Below are 18,722 nucleotides of genomic sequence, written 5' to 3'. Positions count from 1 at the left end.
TGCTTACAGAGAAATCGAAGTATACACACATCTGAATCTGTTCCTCGGAGAGTCACGGTCAGGACGGCTGATGGAATGGTCCTTATGAATGGCACTGCAGTACTGACCCACTAGGCTGGCTACTTTGAACAGCTGTTTAAAGCTGATCCTCTGGCTAGGATGTTGGATATCTCTGGGTCCATAGTTCTTTAGACTGGATCACCCAATCTCACTAAAACTGCTCAGGTGGTGAACCAACTGAGGGTAGGGAAGGCTGCAGGGATCTGTGGTATCCGGAGTGACCTTCTCCAGGCTGGCAGTAAGACCGTCCTCCTGCAAGCAATCTTTGCTTCCATTTGGCAGATGGGCGTCATCCCTACTGACAAGAAAACAGGTCTTATCGTCCCTATCTGGAAAGGGAAGATTGATAGCTTGGATTGCAGCAAATACAGGGGGATAACACTGCTCATGGTGCCGGGAAAGGTCCTTGCTAGGCTCATCCTCAATAGGATTCGTGATCACTTGCTCACCTATCAGCAACCAGAGCCGTCTGTTTTTATGCCTAAGAAGTCTACCGTCAACCACATCCTGGCACTGAGGGTTCTCATGGAGTGCAAACAGAAATATTGGCAGAGTTTCTTTGCAGCCTCTGTCAATTTTTGTAAAGTATTAGTCTCAGTTGATCGAGCTGCCCTGTGGGACATCCTGAGACTTTGCAGGATCCCCTCAAAATTGCTGGATATCACGACCGCCCTGTACACTGGTACTGTGAGTGCTGTGCAGAATGGAGGCAGAACCTCTGTGTTTTTCCCAGTTGATTCTGGGGTATATCAGGGGTGTGTTCTTGCTCCTTCTCTGTTCAATGCTTGCATGGAATGGGTGTTGGGTAAGGTTGTGGGGTCCAGTGGCTGTGGGGCATCTGTTGGTAAAGAAAGATTCACTGATCTTGACTTTACTAACAATGCTGTGATCTTCGCAGAGTCAATGGAGGCTCTGATTGGGGCTCCCGAGAGACTGTGCGAGTAGTCAGAGTTTCTGAGCCTCCGAGTGTCCTGGATAAAAACAAAGATCCAGGCCTTTAATGACCTCTTGGGCACAGCCATCAGTAGTGTGTCTGTCTGTGGAGGGAGTGTTGAGAGGTTTACTTACCTCCGTAGTGACAATCATTTCTCTGGTGGCTCTTCCTATGAAGTCAGTAGACGGATTCTGAGGGAGGTCATGAGGTCACTGGAAAGGGGTGTGTGGCACTCTCGATATCTCTGCAAAAGTACAAAGGTCTACGTCTTTAGAGTCCTGTTGCTTCCTGTCTTGCTATATGGTTGTGAGACATGGACATTATCCAGTGACCTGAGACGAAGACTGGATTCGTTCGGTACTGTGTCTTTTCGGAGAATCCTTGAGTACCGCTAGTTTGACTTTGTGTTGGATGAGCAGTTGCTCACAAAGTCCCAAATGAGGCACATTACCTGCATTGTGAGGAGGCGTCAGTTACGGCACTACTGCCATGTGGCGCTATTCCCCAAGGAACAATATTGATGTGAGTCAGTACTGCTCATTATTATTTCCATATGTATAAATTATTATATGCGAATTAAATTCTATACAATTAGAATCATACGGGGAAATTAACAGTGTGCCTTTCTGTAGTGTGGGGCAAAATAAACATTCCTCTGCTTTGCTTGACTTTCAGAGGCCCGCAAGGCCTTTTCTGCAAATAAGGAACACACTTAACAGAAAAACAGAAAGCCACTATGTATGCCCCTATCAACAGCCCTTTTACGTTACTGAAACCACAGCTTTACCAACATCCTGTCATATTGCTTCTGAGTTTGTGATGCCCAGTATCCACCACCTGCCTTGCAGTGATTCAACCATGGGGTAATCTTTAATTTGTTCTAAGGATAAACCTGGGTGAGTAAGACAGACAAGATGTTACAAAAAATAGACAGTTCTTTATTAAAAACAGTTGATATAGAAATATAAAGTCTCTCCAAAAAGTTAACTTAGTGAAAACAAATCTCACAATTAGGTCCATTAAATCAAAGTTCTCATGTGTTTGAATACAGATGAAAACTAAAACATTCCCAGAACAGAAAAAAAACAAAATCATTCCTGTCCTTCTCTCTCCATCCATCTTCATGCTATTCGAGGGACAAAATGGACTTTCTAAAACAAAATAACTAACAACATAACACTAATCTCAGTCCTTTTCCCTTATCTCTATTCCTAGGTTGTTCAAGAGAATGAATAACTGACTGAAGAAAAGAAAATCAAATGAATCAATGTCCTGCTCACCACATTTATCCCCATTCTCATGAGTTCTAGGGGATAAACCAAGAGTAACCGCACCTCCACCTAACCTCATTTGGGCAAATCAAGAGTATTATGGTGAACCCCTCCACTAAAGACAGATTCAATGCCGACCACAAAGATGAACAAACTACCTCAGATATTCATCCTCCCCTCTTATACATCCTAGGATCCCTTACTAAATCTCAACTAACTCACACCCCCCAATCACCTAACATGCCTTCACAAAGGTTGTTATACATGTCATGACCCAGAAGAAAGGTTTTCAAAATCCACACCCATGTTCAAGCACACGTGTACAGTCATGGACACTCAGATCACTCTCCAGTAAGTAGCCTCTTCTCTCTAATTCCCATATCCTTCCAATTTACACTGAAATGGCTGTTGTAATTCTTATTCTCATCCTTGCATTTTAGTACCTCAGGTCGGAATGCCTCCTCCTGTCAAGGCTCAGCTAACTCACCTGACCCTTTACAAGCTGGTGTCATACTGTCTCGATTGTATAAATAGCAACATTAACAAGCAACACTCACACACGGGTACACTGCTGCCATGGTGTGACTTACCACGTAACAACAGATAACAACAGATGTGAAGATTTTTCTGTAGTAACTTCACACATAAAACACTTTCTCTCATGGACAAAATGACACACCTAAAAGTAGATATTTGATGTATAAACTTGAAAGGACTTTAAATTTATCACCTAACACTACTTTTTTCCTGAAAACTAGATGCATGCATCTTTTCTGTTTTTTATGGACTGGGAAGACATCACATTCTCTTGGGAGTAAGAATACACGTTCTGGGTCTGGAAGCTACTCTCTTTAATGCCATGTTTCAAGAAGAGAATTTTGGCAAGTACACTCCAGAAAGAGTGAAGTGTTTCCCTGGCAAAGAATCTAAAAGTAAGATGGAGGAGACAACACTGCACCAAGAACCAAGTGAAATGAAAAATCTTTTTCAAAAAAAGTGAGATGACCTCACTTAAAAGCAGCCATTTTCACTGTACCTTTGAGTCTTTTAACCCAATATCTTCAAAAACAACATGCTATTGACGTGTTTGTTACTCTGTAAGGTCTAGAAACAATTGCACAACAAAACAATGTCAAGTTCAGGTGTTAATGCTGACCACAATAATTATTGAGAATTTTAAAATATTTAGGCATACACAAATGTTTACATTTGCCAGTCAAAACTCTTTAATGGTTGATCGTATCAAAAATCCATTCCCTCTTTTCTGAATTCTCATTTTATGACTAACAAAAAGGTAATTTTAATTTTTTTTCTAAGGCAAACAATAAGCGAACAAATGACCTGTTTATGATGAGATCCATGCTTAGGCAGGAGAATCAAAAGTCTTTTCAGACAGCTGGAGTAAGAGGAGGTGGACACTTTGTGGGGATTTTCCAGGTGCGCTGCTTGGGAGGGAGGAGGACGGCATGTGTGCCACTCGACCCTTACAGTATTTGTCTGTCAGTGACCAAGTTGTACGTTACCACTGTGATGTCTTCTATACACTCAATAAAATTTCAATATTACTACTGAACAACTGAGAATATCATTCCAGTTCTGCAAATTGCTCTTTCCTACTACTGTTTCTCTAAATTATTAACAGATAAATTTTATGGAGGCTTAATAAGCTCAGAAGCACTAGATATTAAATAGTGCTAAAAAATATTACACTGTTATGATGATGAGGTCATAAGTGTCAGATCTGCTTTTAATGCATTTTACGCATGTAACGTTCATTTTATCACTCTTCTGGGTGAAGTCTGGTGGAACAACTAATATTTAATAAAAGTCTTACATATTAAAAAGTGATAAGAATGCTAAATAAAAGTCTTGCTTAGTTAATTTTAAAGGGACAGTGAAAAGTCTCATTTAAGAAAAAGTCACAGGCATGCTTGATAAAACTGTTGTGCCATTAACTGCTGTAGGCATCAGGAATCAAATCTATTGTGAGTGCATGGGTGTTCTCTGTACACTCCAGTGTCTTCCACATCATAAAAAAGTACACATTAGGTAAACCTGCAATTTTAGCACAGACAGATAGATGATAGATAGACAGATAGATAGTATTTTACTTGTTCCAAGAAGTAAACAGAAATGGAAACAAGTTCTGTGAATGTCTTTCAAACTGGCAAGTATGATTTTTCCTTTTTTTCTTCTCATATGATAACAGAGTCTACTGGCATTATGTTTTCTTGTTAAATCTTCAGTCTATATGTTGAAGACTACTAGTCATGCACTCTGCACACCTTTTTTAGTGCTATAAATGGGAATGTTTAAGGCTCATAGTTAATAGAGGTTGCAGGTAACTGAATCAAAAGAAAACACAAACACGGAGTGTAATAGGATGCTGAGAAAGATTACAGGACATTGTGTAAATTAGCCAAACCGGAAGGAGTGAACTGACGACTCTGTTGAATTATGCATTTTTTTAATTATAAAAATTGAGCTGAATACTTAATTACTGATTAGGGAGGTGTGCGTACTGAAATGTAGAATGTATTCACTATATTTGCGTCACAAATTTAATCAGTTGGCAGAAGTGCAAAACAACACAGCAGAAAATCTGAAAAGACAGAATAATAAGTGGTTGGTAATGACTGCACATCTATACAAGTATATTATATTGTAATGCATACTGTAATCTATTATAATATGGCACAAAAAAGTTATAAAAAGCTTTTTTTTTTTGTGGAGATTTCAGATTTTTGTTGCTTAACAGCTGTTGTAATAATATGCAAACCAGAGCAAGACTTTTCAGAGCTTTGTATGTGATTAAAAGTTTTTTAAAATGAATTCTAAATGACAAAGGAAACTAAATGTAATAATATTAAGACTGGAGAAATGAGCTCAGACTTTCTTTTACTAATTAAGATTCTTGCTGCTGTATTTTGAACTAGCTGCAGCTGATTTATGTTTTTCAGGTAGTGTATGACTTTCTTAGTTCTGTTAGGGGTGTGTTACAGTCATCTAGTCATCTAGTTAAAAACAAAAGAATAAATAAATGTTTCAATAGTTTGTAAATGAAAAAAATGTAGTTTTATAGTTTTTTTTTGTTTGTTTTTGTAATCAGTTTGATTCAATAAATGTCTAATGGGAGCATGTAGACTGAAAATAACAGTGGGCCCAGAATAGATCCTTGAGGTACAATGTATACTTTATCATGGATCTCTGACATGCAATCACCACCACTTACAAAGAATTTTCTACCTGTTATATATGATTGAAACAAGTTTAATACGTTACCAGAGAGACCTACTCATTGTCTAAGGTGATTAATGAAAATACTGTGGACTATGGTATGAAATGCAGTTGCTGAAAAACTACTTCTGGAATTTTACTTTAAAAAGGCAGGTTTGAGATAGGTATAATATATTGTCAAAAATTGAGGAATTCATTCTTTTTTTTTTTTAAATAGTGATTTAACTAATACAAGTACAGATAAAATTCCGTTACAAAGAATATCTTTACAACTAAATTTTCATTACAATTAAGTATTTTTATGGTCCCGGCAGTTTCCCCATATGACACGAGTCTATAGAAATCTCGTTTCTACGAAGTACATTCAGCAGATAATTTCATTACAACGAAGTGCCCAAAAGACATTGAAATGCCTGAATGAATCATCCACAGAGCAGGTAGTTCTGTGGTCGCAGCTCAGTTGTGCACAACGATCCCTAAACAGAAACACTGTAAAATAAATTTCTTTCTTCGAACTTTGCTTGTACTGTTTTTGTTTTCAGTGATACCTTGTGCTTATCGCTCATCAACATTTGAAAAACATCTATTGGAATTTAACTCATTGTCACTCTCCTATAGAAATGGAAGACATGAAAAAATGATAACAGTTCATATGTATTAGAAAAAAAAACTTTAAACTTTTGCAGTTCTTGATTGCGGCAAAAAGAAAAAAGTCGTTGCCAGTGAATTCAGAAGTTTGCCATCGACACTGTCAACTTTCTTGAAAGACTGAGCAAAAAAAGAAGAAAAATCTCAGGTTGCAAACGTATGCGAACTGCTGCATTTGAAGACGTAGAAAAGGCAGTTGTTATGTGGTTCAGTGATGCTCATTCAAGAAACATTCCTATTAATGCGGCACTGATTGAAGAAAATATGAGTTTTCAAAACTCTCTTGGGACCTCCCCTAACTGGACAACTGGACGTTTATCTGTTGCTGGGGCAACAACAGGCTCACAGCTCTGCTGCGTCTCTCCGCCAAAGCAAACAGAAAAGATCTTAATGGGTGATGCAAGGAACATTGTAAATGCAGGTAACAGGATTACTTGGCCACTAACCTGGCCACAACCCTCCCTGACTGCTGTGTCTGTTTATAGGAGAGTGGCAGATCACCGCCATGCTTCACTGTGGAGACTGTATTAGACAAGTGATGAGCAGTGCCTGGTTGTCTCCACACATACCGCTTAGAATTAAGGCCAAAAAGTTCTATCTTGGTCTCATCAGACCAGAGAATCTTATTTCTCACCATCTCAGAGTCCTTCAGGTGTCTTTTAGCAAACTCCATGCGGGCTGTCATGTGTCTTGCACAGAGGTATGTGTGGAGACAACCAGGCACTGCTCATCACTTGTCCAATATAGTTCCCACAGTGAAGCATGGCGGTGGCAGCATCATGCTGTGGGGGTGTTTTTCAGCTGCAGGGACAGGACGACTGGTTGCAATCGAGGGAAAGATGAATGCGGCCAAGTACAGGGATATCCTGGACAAAAACCTTCTCCAGAGTGCTAAGGACCTCAGACTGGGCCGAAGGTTTACCTTCCAACAAGACAATGACCCTAAGCACACAGCTAAAATAACGAAGGAGTGGCTTCATAACAACTCTGTGACTGTTCTTGAATGGCCCAGCCAGAGCCCTGACTTAAACCCAATTGAGCATCTCTGGAGAGACCTAAAAATAGCTGTCCACCAACGTTTACCATCCAACCTGACAGAACTGGAGAGGATCTACAAGGAGGAATGGCAGAGGATCCCCAAATCCAGGTGTGAAAAACTTGTTGCATCTTTCCCAAGAAGACTCATGGCTGTATTAGCTCAAAAGGGTGCTTCTACTAAATACTGAGCAAAGGGTCTGAATACTTAGGACCATGTGATATTTCAGTTTTTCTTTTTTAATAAATCTGCAACAATTTCAAAAATTCTTTTTTTTTGTCTGTCAATATGGGGTGCTGTGTGTACATTAATGAGGGAAAAAAAAATTTAAATGATTTTAGCAAATGGCTGCAATATGACAAAGAGTGAAAAATTGAAGGGGGTCTGAATACTTTCCGTACCCACTGTATATATATATATATATATATATATATATATATATATATATATATATATGTATAGATATATATATATATATATATATATATATATATATATATATATATATATATATATATATGTAATCCTAAGCCTAAAAGTACAACGATTTTATGTCACATTTTTACGTCACTTTTTTGTCACGCTTTAAATCAGGCTTATTTTAAAACCTACATATATATGTTTGATATTATTCTTTTCAGAATTTATCGAACTTTAATGTCATGTTGTTAGATTTTCAGATTCTTATTCTGTTTTTAAATTATAAAGAAAAATATCAAGAAAGTCATGGAAAGAAAGAAAGAAAGATAGATAGATAGATAGATAGATAGATAGATAGATAGATAGATAGATAGATAGATAGATAGATAGATAGATAGATAGATAGATAGATAGATAGATAGATAGATAGATAGATAGATAGATAGATAGATAGATAGATAGATTTGTATAGGAATATAACCAACAAGGTGATTAAATGCAGATAATACCAAACTATGTGGATTGGCAGATAATGTTGTAATGTTGAATCATTACAGAGGGACTTGGACAGCATACAGGCTTGGGCAGATCAGATTTGTGGCAGATTAAATTTGATGCTAGCAAATCTAAAGCATTACACGTAGGAAGTAAAAATGTGAGATTTGGATACACAATGGGAGGTGGTCTAAAAATTGCACTGTATGAGAAGGATTTGGGAGTTGTAGTGGACTCATCACTATCATCTTTCAGACAGTGTTCAGAGGCCATTAAAAAGGTTGATATGAATGTTAGGTTATGTGGCACAACGTACAGAATAAATTTCCAGGGAGGTTTCACCCAAGCTTTATAATACACTGGTGAGGCCTCATCTGGAATACTGTGTGCAGTTTTGGTCTCTAGGCTACAAAAAAGACAGAGACAAAAAAGTCCAGAGAAGAGTGACGAGGCTGATTCCTGGACTGCAGGGGATGAATTATAAGGAAAGATTAAAAGAGCTGAGCCTTTTTGGTTAAGCAAAAGGATATTAAAAGATGATATAACTGAAGTGTTTTAAATTATGAAGACAATTTGTATAGTGGATTGAGACTGTTACTTTAAAATTACTTCAATGAGAAAATGGGTACACAGTTGAAAACATTTTAAGAGTAAATTTTACGCAAACATTGTGAAGTTTTTCTTCACACTGCGAACCCTAGGCATATGGAATAAGTTGCCAAGTAGTATGGTAGACAGGAGGGCTTTAGGGTAACTTCAAAACTTGAATTGACATTATTTTTTTTAGGAATTAAGTAGATAGGACTGGCAAGCTTTGTTGGGCCTAATAGCCTGTTCTCATCTAATTTTTTTAATGTTCTAATGTTCTGAGCACCTACAGGAGGTGTATCATGTATGGCAAACTGTAAAACCCAACATAGACTAAGGCAACATTGGTAAGGTTGTATCTAGCATAACAGCAACTGTGAATTCCCTAAAGGATGTTACTAGGGAAAGGATCTGTCCAACATAGGAGAATGAAATGACATGGCACAGTAAAACCCACAGAATAGAATGTGGTGATACGGTAACCAACTTTCACACTGAGGCTAGCTCTTACAAAATTTCTTTCTCTTTGCTCTTTGTTTGTAACAATAGTATGGCCTTCGGTTGAGAACAGCTTCAAAGTTAAAAACACTGGATACAACTAGTCAACTCTAATAAAGGGAACTTTACTTATTATGGCGGGCTTCAGTAAAAAAAAAACAAAAAGAAGAAGATGACTCTGGTTTCTGACAAGCAAATCAAGGCAACAATAGCAGAAAAATGGCTTCTGTTTTTAAAATGACAAATTAAGATTACTTAATAATTATAATAATAAAAATATAAAATGTCCATAAACTGGAGAAGTAGAACAAGTTTGTATTGGAATATAATACCAAGAAGTACATATCTAAAACAGGGTGTAAGGGTATCAATCAGGGGGAGAGCTGCAGAGTCACAAAGTCTGCTATTTTCTGGAGGAGTTTTATCTTTCCCTGACTTCAGCCCTTCAGTCTCAATTTGTGGTAGTACAGCTCAAACTTATGATTTTAGTCAGTTTTTTAGTTGCTAACACACTGATAAAAACACCCATATATGCCAAAATGGGGATGCAATTTAGTTTAAATGTAATTTATTTACAAGAATGCTGGCACTCACAAAAAGATGGGTGAAATAACTGCAACACTTCTGCAAGGAATGCCATGCGATTTCAGCTTTGTAGTGCAAGCAAGGCATGCCAATGCAGCAATGGAGTGTAGGTGTATCATATGCACACTGGAGCTATGCACATGACTCTTTTTTATCACTGTGTCCTACAGATACAGATACATTACCCCATTCACTGCAGTGTGTTTTCTACTCAACCCAATGTCCCAAATAATAACCACACCCCTGGTTAATCTGTTTAGAGCATCTAAAGAGTTACATGTTATAAGTAGCACCAGGCAGTTAAGTACAACAGCAGATGGAAGAGTTGTCTGCAAACACTCGCCAGTGCTAATTAAATATTTTCATTTCCTGACAAGCTACAAACCATAGGCAGTAAAATAGTTTTCTAATTGTTTAAACAGTAATGAATATATCTTTGTTCTGCAGCAAAATTAAACACATACACCTCTTAATGTAAATCAAATTTCATTAGACTCTTCATTGTTTTTTCAGAGGATACCACTTAAAGGTGTAATATTACATGAATTGGTTGTGTAAAACATGACATTCTGTTGTTCTTTATTCTGTATTTACAGTAAAATGAGTACATGACTTTTACAAATACATCAGAAAACATCAAGTTTAGATTTTTTTTACAAATTTGACCTTTAAATAAAAATATTTTTTTTATTCTATTAAGTTAGTATTAGATAACAGAAAACCTGTGCCTGAGTTTATATTCAAATGATCAACCATTTTAATTTAAATTTAAAGTTTCACAAAATGCAATATTGAGGAAATGAACAACAAATGAAATATTTCAGACACAGGCTTCTGTCAGCTTCTTTGATAAATAATGTTTTTTATTTCATGTAATTATGACCTACATATCAAAACCTGCCACTGAGCGGCTTACAATAAACCAGTGATTTTTCACATCTCAGTCAAAGGATTACTGCCACATATGAAACCCAGACAGGTAATTTACTCAAGGTTACACATTAAATTGGCATTTAAGCTGGGAAGCCAAATACGAATTTTCTACTGAATGTAACTTTATAGCCTTGTTTTGATATTTAGTTTAATCTCAGTGTTTGGTGAGATATATAAAAACAGCTTTTAAATATAAATTAATACAAAAAAAAAAATGAATGGCGTCCCAAAACCTAAAATAAATTTACTGTCCTGGGCAAAAAATAGGTAGATTTTGAGAAAATTGCAAGGCAATGTGTTAATACCGTACATACTATATCTTTGTGGAACTCTATATACATGATAATTAAAAACACATATGCACCATGTATGAATATGACTTCAGTAAATGTTTATTTAGTTCCTGTTATTAAAAAAATACACGAATAACTAATAAATCAAAATGAATGCTAATTAAAAACTACTGAGAGTTATAGCATGGATCTTACACACAGCAACAACGATGGAAAAGCTTATTTGCAACCTTTTTGAGAATGGTTCAAATATATAGTGCATGCTTAAACTGAATCCTTTTAACCAGGCAGCATCAAGTTAACTGCACTCTCCGTCAATCAGTACTAATCCATTGCAAATTTCATTAGACTCTTCATTTTTTTTTCAGAGGATACCACTTAAAGGTGTAATATTATGTGAACTGGTTGTGTAAAACATGACATTCTGTTGTTCTTTTATCTGTACTTACAGTAAAATGAGCTTTTCTGGTAACTTGTTATGTTTCAAAAATGATATGTAAAACATTAATATTTAGCAATTTATTCTTCAATAGGCAGTTTGAGCTCAAGGCTGAAATTACAATTTGCAACATGTGCATTGGAATGCATGCTCTCTCATAAATAGTAACTGTAAAAAATAACTTTAAAAATGTGGTGTTATTGCATATCTCCACGATAAAAAAGTAGGTGAATGTTAAAGCTACTTTGAAAAAAAAACAAAAAGTCAGCTTTTGATTTTTTACTGTGTTTCCCTTGATTTTATTTTAAGCAATGACATTAATTTTTATTCAATTCCTCCAGAAATAATGCATTATGCAATATGTTACAATATACAATACAGAATATAATACAGTAAACAATACAAAGGGCATTTAGTAGTGAAAAAATATAAACAGTCAACAAATGGAAACAAAAAAAAAATCAATGTGTTTTTCATCCACTTATATAAAACTGTTTATGAGCCAAGTGGTCTATGTTTCATGTGATATCACCTGTTACACAGCTGATGTAGGAACTATTTGTATTTATGGTAGTTGGAATCTTCTTTCAGCAGTAGTTGTTGCTCTGACCTTCTGTCCTAGACATCCATATTAAATTATAAAAAAGTGAAGCCACTTTTCAGAATATATTTTATAGTGTAATGACAAAATTTCAAAACTTCATCACTCCAAATTTCGTTTTTTCTTTTGATTTGCTCAGAATGCCCCTAGGGTTGTGATCTTGACATCTGAGATCTGCAGGTCAAGGAATGTGTGCTAGCTTTCTATTGATGTTCCATGGAAATTAAAGTATAGATATAAACTACCCTTTGAGTAAACTTTATAGGTATTGTACATAACCCGCCCTACCTAATGTCTAAATGTTCTTCTATGGAGACCAACTCATTTCATTAACAAGGTGTAGAATGATACCAAATATGAAAGTAGAAGTGATCATGATCATTTTTGTGTCAAGACTGAATAAGCTCTTTAAAATAATGCTTGCAAATTGTGACAATCAATTCACATTTATCCTTTAGAGTACTGCAGCTTGTACCTAAACATATCCTACAGTACATCAAACTTCAAAAAGAGGCTATAAAGAGTGTATATAGAACTGAAAAAGCATACTGGGTTTTAAAAAACTAGTGAAACACTGCTCAAGGGGTTTACCATGCATTTTGGACAAAGCGTTACATAGAGAAAGTATACCCATGTAGACCTATAAGGGAGTCTGTCTCTTTGTTGGCTGAAAATGAGGCATTTAATGTTACTGCACAATTGCAAGCATTAGAACTTGCCTCATATCTGCTCCTGTTACTTCCTATCATATTACTCATCAATTACTGTTTTTAGTTTTTTGATATTATCATTTGTATCTCTTATCTATCCTGCATTAATGTCAAGGATGAAGTTTTGGCACTTTGCTACTTTTGTTTCACATCAGTTCGGCAACAGTGTGAATTTTGGTTTTAGTTCACTCTCTATATAATTTCAATATTCTCTGCATGTCTCATACATGGTAAACTTGTGTTGAGGACTGTTGTTGCAAAGTTTATATAGTAACGTATGATGGCTTGATAACCAGTCCATGTCTAACTCCTCTCTGACACCTAATTCTGGGGGATCAGAATTAACTCTCCCTGATATCTGAGAAATCCGCTGTTTTTAAAACATAACAAATACATAGTCACCATTCACTGAACTAATCCATCCTGAAAAAAACTTATGTGCACCTTTCAGTGCCTCAGTTATGAAACTGTATGTTTTATCATACTGTAACAATTAAATAATCCCTTTTTAAATAACTTCAATAAAAAGCAATTTTTGGCAGAAGATATTTTCAGAAAGCAAAAGTTCTTTTGGGCATTAAAATCAAAGTAAAATTGAATGTGAGGAAATAAGGCAAAAATAAAATATATACGGTATATATTTACTTAAAACTAACAGTTGTCACAAAAGTCAAATACAAAATTTGACCTATAACCTGCTCATAATTTTGGAAAAGAAACACTGAATTGTCTGCTTTAAAGCACAATCCCTGTGACAAAAGAAATAGTGCTTGTTGCTTTAATATGCTTATACTGTCTGTTGCTCGTTATCCCACAAAAAGATCAGGGTATCTGCTGACATGTAAAATGTTTTTTTCCACTTTTACCCTGTGTTACACTGATTATTTTCTTTCTTGTGTCATCTTTTACTAGCCCCATTCCTATATTTTCATCATCTTCTTCAATCAACCTCATTATCTACTCTAAGACCCAGTCCTTGCCATCATTTGCGGCATCCTACACCTGCTACAGCTTAAGTGAATTTTCTCAAAAGTCATTGAACAGTATAGTTGCCCAGTATATTTCTTCAGTGACACTACATGTTTACACACTGAAGTTTCTCATAGATTCCAAAACTAGCATATCCTGTCAACTCAAGCTGTGGTAACCCATTTCTGTCATCTAACAGGATATGTCTAATGGCTAGAACTCATTCTGTTAACTTCTAAACACCGTCATTCTTTTGTGTGTTGCCCCTTATACAATGAAAACTTGTAAGAGAAAATTATTTTTTATCCAATTGTTTGATACACAAATACTGCATAACAATAATCTTTATGGTTATTGTTATACTTTCTTATGGGTATTTAGGAGATAAATTAATGCACCATGCCCAGGGTAAAGGTTTAAATGTAGGTTCAATAAAAATGCAAAAGTAAATGATTAATCAAAATATTATATAAAAAATTGAATTATAGTCCTTTTTTCGAAGAATTAATGTGTAACCGTTACATGTTGTACAATTATATTAACTCATAAAAATAAAAACAATGATAATAAACTGAGTTGCACAGCAGGTTATACCATGTAGAAGGAGGATGGCATTATCTTGTGGTGTTCTTTTCTATATTTTGTTTTATGTAAAGCAAGTTGAAGGTGCTGGCTTGACCCTGGCACAGTGATAAAAATGGCTAAGAAATTTTATAGACTCACAGGTCAGCTATTAAATTATTTTAACACTGGGTTACATGAAAAAAAAGCTCAATTATGCTGAGAAAGTTCTTCGTGTTGACTTGTCAAAAGTCTCTCAGTGGTTTTAAAGACCAAATTATAAGATGCCAGGAGAAGAGCTACATTTGTTACACATTACAAAAAAATATTTCCAGAATCCTGCTGCATCCCGCATGTACCTTTGAATTTATTCATCAATTGTCCTGTTAAGTTTCCATTGTTCTTTAAAATGGTGCCTTCACGGGTATTTGTTTCAAGAACCTGATCCTGCATTAAGTGTTTTTCTCAAATGTAAAGTATTTTATACTTTGTCACCTAGTTTGACAGAGGTGTGGATGTGTTTCATGATTAACATTAGGCCACAAAATAAACTAATGAATTTTTAGGGAGTGTTCGGCTCTGCAAAACATAATAAATAAAACAAATAAATAAATTTCGATTAAGAGAACATCTTCATAACTTGAGGGTATTTTTTTGCTGAAGACTCTACATTATATTATTTTAACTTTGCATAAGCACACTAAATCTGTAGCATATCCTTCAGTGAGTTACCCATTAGCATTTGTTACAGGTAGTTTTTCAATTTTATACCCTTGCTCAACTGTCCTTCTACATCATTGCACCATTATTTTATAAATAATATAAAGTATTTTAATGTTGCACCAGTTATAATAGGAATAATAATATGAAGACCTCTACAAACATTTCTACTCTAATGAAAGTTAATTAAAGGTGTACAAATTATGCAACTATGACATTTTTTTATACCTGACATCAAAAGACTAACATTAACTGACTTAATACTTAAAAGTGTAAAAGCAGTCTTCTGATCTAAATTGAGAGCATCACAAAACATAACATGAAAAAAGAAGCAATCTAAATTTTTAACACACATTTCTTATATTTGCAGCTGAACAGATCACATTAAAGATGTGCAAACTTTACAACTCTTAGAAAATGACAAAAAGTAAGAAATAAGGTTTGAATGTTTTTATTTAACACCATTTACACAAAGTACAATTATTTCCTGTTTACACAGAATTGCTAGCAGTAAAATATTCAAAAAAAGAAATTAGTTTTCTTGTTTCCCAAATTCCTATGGGTTCTTTGTGAAAATGGTTACATAAGCACTAGACAATTCAAGTGAGAATGATAAGTAAGAGATGTAAGCTCAGAATCCTGCACACATAAAAATTATTTTATAGGAAATCGATCAAAATTCATGGCCACAAAAAGCACAGGTTAAACCACAGAAGGGAAAACTAAAAATCGTGGCATCTTAAAGCAAGACAAAATAGCATCATGATTATAGCAAGTGTTAGAGACAGAACTACTGAGATAAAGCACCGTCACTAACAAGGCATGGCAGGCACTTGGAAAACATAAATGAGAAAAATACAGTAGGTGCCACCTAAGAGCGATGGTTAGCTGGACAAGCACAAGAACAAGAAAGCCACTACTTCAATAGAATTGACTGACCACACTGAAGAAACAGTGGCAAGGTAGTGCTTAGAATGATAGTCAGCAATTTTATGGACAATGCAGAAACAAAATTATCCAGGGTGGCTGACTAAACAAAAACAAGATAGTTTGTGTCTTGCAAGACAAGTGACAGCACAGACTCAACACAGCATACCTGGGAACTTTCCAGAAGAACAGAAGAAAATTAGCTGCTCTCTAGTGAGATATAGTGGACCCAAAAAATAGCTGTCATTCATCATGACACTGACAGCTTCAAAGGACAAGATAACCAGTGATCAGTATGATACTGTTGGCTAAACATGATCAAGACAACTCACACTTTGTGAGTGATACGCAGCTTGAGAGAGACAAGATGGCTGCTTACCACTGTGTGATTTTCAGTTAGATAGAAACAAACACAAAAAAATAAACTAAAATTTTCTATATAACTCAATCTGGAGTCCCAGGTCTCTTACACTGAAAAGAAATCCATGACTAAAGTCTATTGGCCCTGTCATCTAACTTTACCTGAGACAAGGATTCTGTATTCCAAGATTTTGGTACAGGCTAAAAGAGACTGTGCTAATAAAGATTTAATCTGAATGTAAAATCTCAGAATGTCCAAAGCTAACAAATAATCCTCAAGTGCTAAAAGTCTTGTAAATCACTACAAACTAAATACTACATTAGAATATAATTATAATATTATTTATATATATAATATAAATGTATTATATACTAATGTGAATTTCCCCTTGGGATTAATAAAGTATCTATCTATCTATCTATCTATCTATCTATCTATCTATCTATCTATCTATCTATCTATCTAATAATAATGTTTTATTTATATAGCGCCTTTCCCGTTGGTTTCTATTTGTTTCTGAAAGCAACAAGGAAGAGGTTGGACTTCTTCCTTATATTAATGCCTTCAATAAACTATGTCTTAATATTAAAGCTTGGTGAAAACATTTGAAAGGACTTGAAATAATAATTTGCTTGCACATACGTCTTCATGGTGTTTGTTTTGTTTTTTAAGTTATTTACCTTTCAGATTACAAGGTACATTCACATCTCTGTACAAACTCCACATTTAATATGAGCTGAATAAATACCAAGATCTATATCACAGGGATATATAATTACTTTTCAATATCCTAAAATTATTAATTATTATTAAAATAAAATTTTACATTACTGTACAAATAAACAACAAAATTAAATTATTTTCAACTATAAAGGTCATACAAAAAAATAATTAGATTTTCCATATATTGTAAATTAAAACATACCTGGTTAACTTCATGTTTTAAGTCTTTATTTTCCTTTTCCACATTGTCTATTTCATCACCTTGACACATTGCAAGTGCAGATTTCTGGTAATCAAAAAAATACTATTATTAATAATAACAGTAACACATAGTATTGAGTGCAAAAAACTATAAAAACGGTCTGGAAAAGCAAGACATTAGGTGCAAAAGCACACTCTTTTATTGTCACAGCACCAAATATTAATAATCTGACATCAAACTAATCACTTCAATGCACTGGCATTGAAAACTTTGCAAAACCGCTACCCACAAGTTTAGGGTACAAATCTTTCTTAATTTCAGGGCCACTCACTAATACTTTTGTCAATAAATCCACAAAAACAATTTTAAAACAAAATATTAGTATACAGTATTTCCAAATGTATTTATTTGATATAGGCATATATATTGTTTATCTACAAGACTGACAACAGGCTTTCATTAAGTATGATTCATTTATTCTTCTTCTTTTGGCTGCTCCCATTAGGGGTTGCCACAGCGGATCATCTTCTTCCATATCTTTCTGCCCTTTGCATCTTGCTCTGTTACACCCATCACCTGCATGTCCTCTCCCACCACATCCATAAACCTTCACTTAGGCCTTCCACTTTTTCTCTTCCCTGGCAGCTCTATCCTTAGCATCCTTCTCCCAATATACTCAATATCTCTCCTCTGCACATGTCCAAACCAACGCAATCTCACCTCTCTGACTTTGTCTCCCAACCGACCAACTTGAGCTGACCCTCTAATGTACTCATTTCTAATCCTATCAATCCTTGACACACACAATGCAAATCTTAGTATCTTTAACTCTGCTACCTCCAGCTCTGTCTCTTGCTTTCTGGTCAGTGCCACCGTCTCTAACCCATATAAAACAGCTGGTCTCACTACTGTCCTGTAGACCTTCCCTTTCACTCTTGCTGATACCCTTCTGTCACAGATTACTCCTGACACTCTTCTCCACCCATTCCACCCTGCCTGCACTCTCTTTTTCACCTCTCTTCCACAATCCCCATTACTCTGTACTGTTGATCCCAAGTATTTAAACTCATCCACCTTCGCCAACTCTACTCCCTGCATCCTCACCATTCCACTGACCTCCCTCTCATTTACACACATGTATTCTGTCTTGTTCCTACTGACCTTCATTCCTCTCCTCTCTAGAGCATATCTCCACCTCTCCAGGGTCTCCTCAACCTGCTCCCTACTATCGCTACAGATTACAATGTCATCAGCAAACATCATAGTCCACGGGGACTCCTGTCTAATCTCGTCTGTCTACCTGTCCATCACCATTGCAAATAAGAAAGGGCTCAGAGCCGATCCCTGATGTAATCCCACCTCCACCTTGAATGTATCCGTCACTCCTACCGCAGAACTCACCACGGTCACACTTCCCTCATACATATCCTGTACAACTCTTACATACTTCTCTGCCATTCCCGACTTCCTCATACAATACCACAGCTCCTCTCGAGGCACCCTGTCATATG

The 18,722-nt window shown here is 35.7% G+C and overlaps 1 protein-coding gene across 4 annotated transcripts in view; it reads right to left on the bottom strand.

Annotated features, from left to right (window-relative positions):
* slc2a9l2 (solute carrier family 2 member 9, like 2) overlaps window positions 1-18,722 on the bottom strand; it is a 197,728-nt gene that overhangs the window by 166,386 nt on the left and 12,620 nt on the right. For all 4 annotated transcript variants that reach the window (XM_028801819.2, XM_028801820.2, XM_051928220.1 and 1 more), the window contains one exon: window positions 17,212-17,295. In XM_028801819.2, coding sequence (XP_028657652.1) covers window positions 17,212-17,280 — 69 coding nt within the window. In that variant the 5' untranslated portion in view covers window positions 17,281-17,295. The remainder of the gene's footprint in view (window positions 1-17,211; window positions 17,296-18,722) is intronic.

This window comes from Erpetoichthys calabaricus, chromosome 5 (assembly GCF_900747795.2).
Source record: "Erpetoichthys calabaricus chromosome 5, fErpCal1.3, whole genome shotgun sequence".
Taxonomy (NCBI): Eukaryota; Metazoa; Chordata; class Cladistia; order Polypteriformes; family Polypteridae; genus Erpetoichthys; species Erpetoichthys calabaricus.
This window is presented reverse-complemented; position numbering and strand designations above follow the sequence as displayed.